Below are 6,874 nucleotides of genomic sequence, written 5' to 3' on the forward strand. Positions count from 1 at the left end.
CAAAAAAAAAAAACAAACCCCTGGGTTCAGGCAGTCCTCTCTCCCCTGCTTCCCAAAGTGCTAGGATTCCAGGCGTGAGCCATTGCTCCCGGTTTGTCCCCTCTGTGCTGTGCAGCTTTTTAAAAATGAGCCCATAGGACTTTACAATCAGGACAGAAAGGGCTTGCTGTCCTCAGGGGAAAGGAATGAGAAGTATGACTCTATTTCTGTGACAATCTATATCCTCTGTGATACAGATCCAGAACACAGCTCAGAGGGAAAGTCCCTGGGATGGCAGGAGCCATGGTCTCTTGGGAGCATGGGAACAGGTAATATTCTCTCGTCCATCTTACTTTTCCGTTTTGCCAGATTTGTTTTCCCTTCCAGCTTGTATTATTTTATAAGAATAAAGAATCACAGCTATTTTTATTTTGGTTTAAAATAAGGAATATGGCCTATAATTCTGTTTTTGAAGGTAAAAAATAAAAGTCTACCTAGGCAAAGCCCAGAGGCCAGGAGGAGGAACCCCAAATGCCAACGGTGGTTCTCTCAGGGGGGCTGGGATTATGGGGGATCCTGTTTATTGTTGTTGCTGCTGCTGTATGTTTGAGACAGGGTCCCACTGTGTGCCCCAGGCTGGGGTGCAGTGGTGCGATCACAGCTCACTGCAGCCTCGGCCTCCTGGACTCCAATGATCCTCCCATCTCAGTCTCCCGTGTAGCTAGAACTACAGGTGCACGCTCCATGCCTGGCTCATTTTTTGCTGTTTTGTAGAGATGGAGGGGTCTCGCTATGTTGCCCAGGCTGGTCTCTACCTCCTGGGCTCATCCTCCCACTTCTGCCTCCCAAAGTACAGGGATTACAGTGAATCGCTGCACCCAGCTAAGGATCCTGCTTTTTACATGCTGTTGTTGTTCAGATCAACAGAGCCCGCGCTTTTTAGAATCAGGGAAGGAGGGGGAGATGCAATTTCAGCACAGACTCGGCAAAGGGCAGGAAATCAGAGTGGTCCTGGGTGAGAGGAGACAGGGAGTGTGGGACATGTCTGGGTCTGGTCATGGGGTCGAGGTGGGCAGGCTTCAGGGGATGGTACCTGTGTTGTCGGGCATGGTGGCTTGGTCGGTGTTCCTTTCTCGCCTCAGGACGATGTTGCCGAATTGCAGAACCGCCGAGACTGTCCGCAGCATGGCTGGGGTGCGAGGAGAGAGGTCATGGGGGGTCTCCAGACCTGATGACTGGTCTGAACCAGACCCTTCAGCATTTAACTTAAAAATCCTAGCCGGGCTCAGTGGCTCAGCCTGTAATCCTGCACCTTTGGGAGGCTGAGGTGAGTGGATTGCCTGAGCCGGTGGGTTCGAGACCCGCCTGGGTAGGCGAGACCTCATCTCTACAATAAATTTAAAAATTAGCCGGGCATGGTAGTGCGTGCCTATAGTTCCAGCCACTTGGAAGGGTGAGGCGGAAGGATTGCCGGAGCCCAGCAGGTCGAGGCTGTGGTGGCCGGGAGCGGCCACTGCACTCCAGTCTGGGTGACAGAGTGAGACTCCAACTCAAAAAAAAAAAAAAAAAATCCTTCGGTCACGGCCAGGCTCGGTGGTTCAGCCTGTAATCCTAGCACTTTGGGAGGCAAGTGGAGTGTCTGAGCCCACGGATACAAAACCCGCCTGGGCAACTTGGTGAAACCTCATCTCTACAATAAATAAAAAATTAGCCGGGCATGGTGGCGCGTGCCTGTAGTTCCAGCTACTTGGAAGGCTGAGGTGGAAGGATCGCCAGAGTCCAGCAGGTTGAGGCTGTGGTGGCTGGGAGTGTGCCACTGCGCTCCAGCCAGGGCGACAGAGTGAGACTCCAACTCAGAAAAAAAAAATCCTTCAGGCAAACGATGCCACCAACCATCAGTGGAAGATACATCTGACACTGGGTAGGTCTTAAAATATGTGACCCAACCTATGCGCTCTGGCTTATTTTGTATCAGAGGTTTCCCTCGTCTGTTCACTGTCTGCTCACGTTGTCTTTTCCTTTTTTCCGAGTCGAGATCTCACTCTGTTGCCCAGGTCGGAGTGCAGTGTCACGATCACAGCTCACTGCAGCTTCGACCTCTTGGGCTCAGGTGATACTCCTGCCCCAGCCTCCCGAGTAGCTGGGACTACAAGAGAGCGCCACTTCTGGCTCATTTTTAATTTTTTTGTAGAGACGAGGTCTCGCTGTGTTGTCCAGGCTGGTCTCAAACTTCTGGCCTTACACAATTTTCCCACCTCAGCCTCCCAAAGGCCTGGGATGGCCGGTGTGAGCCACCATGCCTGGCCCCCCTTTTCTTTTTTTTTTTTTTTTTTTGAGTTGGAGTCTCACTCTGTCGCCCAGACTGGAGTGCAGTGGCCGCTCCCGGCCACCGCAGCCTCAACCTGCTGGGCTCTGGCAATCCTTCTGCCTCAGCCTTCCAAGTAGCTGGAATTACAGGCGCACGCCACCACGCCCAGCTAATATTTTGATTTATTGTCGAGATGAGGTCTCGCCTGTCCAGGCGGGTCATGAACCTGCGGGCTCAGGTAATCCACTCACCTCAGCCTCCCAAAGGTGAGGGATTACAGGTTGAGCCACCGAGCCCGGCTCAGCCCCCCTTTTCTTATTGTCCTTGTTGTTATTATTATTATTTTGCTGGACAATGTTAAAGCCAATCCCAGACATGGCATCATCTCACCCCTAATAGTAAGTCCACTTGGTCTGTGCCTCCAAAGATGATGAGGACACATCCTCACAGACCCATGATGCTGTTGTCCAACCTCCAACCCAACACGCTTGACATCATTCCCTGACATCAGCTTAGACCCGTCGGACTCAGGTTCCCTCTGTGGCTGTAAAATGAACTTTCACAGGTGTCCAGAAGTCTGCGTGTGTGTCAAGCATGTGGGCGCATCTGACGCCCTGAGGACCTGGCAGCTAACTCAGGCTGTGACTTCAGACCAGCCCATCACAAGCAAGCCTCAGAAACCTCGCACAGAGGCCGACATGCCTCCCTGCCTTCCTGAGTCCCAGGCTACCTGCTCCAGCTCTCAGCGTGGCTTTGATGATGCCCAGGGCTGGTGGGTGGAGACAAGAGGTGGGCAGAAGAATGGATGGAAACCCTGCCTTGACTGGCCCCAAATGCTTTCTGCCCGTGCGTGTGCCTCTCTGAGGATGGCTTGTGGGCAGGCTTTGGGAGCAGACCCAGATCCCACCACGCTCTGCCTCCTCCTCTTAAATTGGGATAAGTCCTAAGGCTGGACACTCCACCTCTCTGACCCTTTGTCTCTTCTTTTGTTCAAGGAGAGTCTATGAAAAGGCGACTGACTCCACTCCTTGTAAGTGGAACACAAAATAAAACCGTCATGAGAGCCCTTCTGTCACATTTGCAAAACCAAAAAAGTACACAGCCATGGTGGTGGCCTGGATATAGGGACACAGGCTCTCTAGGTGCCGGTGAACCTGGTCATGAGCGCCATCCTATGGAGGGCGACAAGGTCAATTCTCTACAATTAAAACTTGCTCCAGACTGTGCGCAATGACTTAAGTCTATAATCCCAGCACTTTGGGAGGTGGAGGCGAGAGGGCTGCCTGAGCTCAGGGGTTCGAGACCCGCCTGGGCAACTTGGCGAGACCTCGTCTCTACAATAAATCAAAAAATTAGCCGGGCATGGTGGCATGTGCCTGTAGTTCCAGCTACTTGGAAGGCTGAAGCAGAAGGATCGCCTGAGCCCAGCAGATCAAGGCTGTGGTGGCCGTGAGTATGCCACTGCACTCCAGCCTGGGCAACAGAGTGAGACTCAAAACAAACAAACAAACAAACAAACAGGAAAAAAAAACCTTACTCCAGCCTGGGGCAACATAGCAAACCTCATCTCTACAAAAAGTAAAAATTAGCCAGGCATGGTGGCGCGCACCTGTAGTCCCAGCTACTCGGGAGACTGAGGCAGGAGGATCAATTGAACCAAGGAGGTAGAGGCTGTGGTGAGCTGTGAGTATGTGACTGTACTCCATCCTGGACAACAGAGTGAAACCTTGACAAAGGTGGGGGGCAGGGGAGGGGAGCAGAGGGAAAAGCTCCTCACCCCCAAGGTGGGGCAGGGGTTGGGGGCAGAGATGAAGCCCAAGAGGCTCCTGGTTTGTCACTGCTGGGGCTCCTTACACCCTTCCCTCTGTCTGCATACATGTTGGAGCTTTTCCCTAAGATAAACATCAAAATTATCCAGCCATAAAAAGGCACGAAGCCCTGACACATGCTACAACACAGATGAGAAGGAAAACACGGTGCTGAATGCAGGCAGCCAGCCACGGAGGGCCGCGTGTCGTATGACTTCATTCTTAAGAAATGCCCGGAATAGGCATGTGTCCAGAGACAGAGAGCAGACGAGTGGCTGCCAGGCCAGGGGCAGGGCCCAGGGGGCAGCTCAGGGGTGGCGATCTTCTTGGGCGAATAAGGATGCTCTAAAGCAGATGGCCACGACAGAGACTCAACTCTATGAATACGCCAGAAGTCACTGAGCTGCACACTTCAGCTGGGCGAGTGGTGTGACATGCGAATTATTATTAGTAGTAGTATTATTCTTGAGTCGGAGGTCTCACCCTGCCACCCAGGCTGGAGTGCGGTGGCACAATGCATGGCTCACTGCAACCTTGACCTTCTGGTCGCAGGCGATCATCCTGCCTCAGCCTCCCTAAATGTGGGAACTGCAGGCATGAGTCACTGTGCCCAGCCATGATATGTGAATTGGATTTCTTTCTTTTCTTTTTTTTTGAGTTGGAGTCTTACTCTGTCCCCAGGCTGGAGTGCAGTGGCCTGCTGCTCATGGCCACCACAGCCTCGACCTGCTGGGCTCAAGGCGACCCTTCTGCTTCAGTCTTCCAAGTAGCTGGAACTACAGGTGTGCACCACCACACCTGGCTAATTTTTTGATTTATTGTAGAGATGAGGTCTCACCATGTTGCCCAGGCTGATCTCAAACCTTTGGGCTCAGGCAATCCTCTTGCCTCCACCTCCCAAAGTACTGGGATTACAGGCTTAAGCCACCATGCCTGACCACAAATTGTATTTCAAATAAGACTTACCGATTTTTTTTTTAAACTGGGTAAAAACATGAATTGCAAACTCCTTGGACCCCGCATTTCATTTCTAAGATTTGATCCCATGAATCTGGTCACACATGAGCACAAGGACCTACTTACAAGAATATTCAAAGTAGCTTTTTTTTTTTTTTTTTTAATCATTCCAATAGTAATGGAATGAAAACAGCCTAAGGGTCTGCAAGGGATTGGTTGAAGGAATCATAGTTCTTCTGAACAACGAACCGTTACACAGGTGCAAAAAGAATTGAGGTCCATCTGTATGTACTGGAGCAGAAAGATGGCCAAGGCTGGGTGCAGTGGCTCACGCCTGTAATCCCAGCATTTTGGGAGGCTGAGGTAGGAGGATCACTTGAGCCTAGGAGTTCAAGATCAGCCTGGGCAACATAGCGAGACCCTGTCTTTACACAAAATCAACTGGGCATGGTGGCTCACGCCTATAATCCCAGCACTTTGGAAGGGCGAGGTAGGAGAATTGCCTGAGCCCAGAAGGCTGACTGAGGCTGTGGTAGCCGTGAACATGCTATCGCACTCCAGCCTGGGCAACCGAGTGAGACTTCAACTCAAAAAAAAAAAAAAGACCAGGATATATCATTTGGTGGGAAAGAAGAGGCTGGAGCACACTACCACAGGGTTAATGAGCTAAGTACTTAACTGCGGTACTGGCTAGCCCAGATCAAGCTAGGTCAAAGTCTGAGGGCTGAGGTGGAAGGGGGACAGAGGGCCGGTGTCACCTGCAGCCATCAACATTCAGGCTTTTAAAATGCAGCCATTTTAAACCAGGGAAGAAATTGCCTCACTTTTTTTTTTTTTTTTCTGAGTCAGGGTCTTACTGTCACCCAGGCTGGAGTGCAGTGGCACAATCACAGCTCACCACAGCCTCGACTTCCTGGGCTCAGGCGATTCTCCTGCCTCAGTCTCCTGAGTAGCTGGGACTACAGGTATGCATCACCATACCCTGCTAATTTTTTTTTTTTTGAGTCAGAGTCTCACTCTGTCGCGCAGGCTGGAGTGCAGTGGCCACTCCCGGCCACCATAGCCTCGACCTGCTGGGCTCCAGCGATCCTCCTGCCTCAGCCTTCCGAGTAGCCGGAATTACAGGCATGCGCTACCACGCCCGGCTGATTTTTTTTTATTTATTGTAGAGATGAGGCCTCACCAAGTTGCCCAGGCGGGTCTCGAACCCGCAGGCTCAGGTAATCCACTCACTTCAGCCTCCCAAAGGCGCAGGTTACAGGCTGAGCCACCAAGTCCGGCTGCTAGTTTTTTGATTTATGGTAAAGACGAGGTCTCATTAGGTTGCCCAGATGAGTCTCGAACCCACGGGCCTAGGTAATCCTCTTGCCTCAGCCTCCTAAAGTGCTGGGATTACAGGCTTGAACCTCCACATCTGTCTTCAAACTTTTTCTAGGAATGAGGTCTTGCTATGTTGCCCAGGCTGGTCTCGAACTCCCGCCTCAACCTCCCCAAGTGCTGGGATCACAGGCGTGAGCTATCACCCCGGCCTCAATAACACATTTTTCTCACCATGGTGATGTTCACAGTTGAACAACTGCCCTGGCCCTAGAGAACACCTCCTTTCCTAGCAAAATAATCCGTATCTTTTCTTATATGCCCAAAACATTTCTGGAAGGGGACAGAAGAAGCTTAACAGTGGGAATCAGCTGGGCTTGGTGGCTCAGCCTGTAATCCCTCGCTTGGGGAGGCTGAAGTGAGTGGATTGCCTGAGCCCGCGGGTTCGAGACCCACCTGGGCAACTTGGCGAGACCTCATCTCTACAATAAACCAAAAATTAGCC

At 51.6% G+C, this 6,874-nt stretch overlaps 1 protein-coding gene across 1 annotated transcript in view; it reads right to left on the minus strand.

Annotated features, from left to right (window-relative positions):
- LOC103252352 (myosin-14) overlaps positions 1 to 1,166 on the minus strand; it is a gene marked incomplete at its 3' end in the record, with an annotated part of 57,958 nt that extends 56,792 nt beyond the window's left edge. Inside the window, exon 1 of the mRNA XM_021709054.1 lies at positions 1,073 to 1,166. Coding sequence (XP_021564729.1) covers positions 1,073 to 1,166 — 94 coding nt within the window. The remainder of the gene's footprint in view (positions 1 to 1,072) is intronic.
- Between the last annotated feature and the right edge of the window lie 5,708 nt (positions 1,167 to 6,874).

Source organism: Carlito syrichta, unplaced genomic scaffold (assembly GCF_000164805.1).
Source record: "Carlito syrichta isolate Samal-C Ts95f unplaced genomic scaffold, Tarsius_syrichta-2.0.1 Scaffold155075, whole genome shotgun sequence".
In the NCBI taxonomy this organism is placed as follows: Eukaryota; Metazoa; Chordata; class Mammalia; order Primates; family Tarsiidae; genus Carlito; species Carlito syrichta.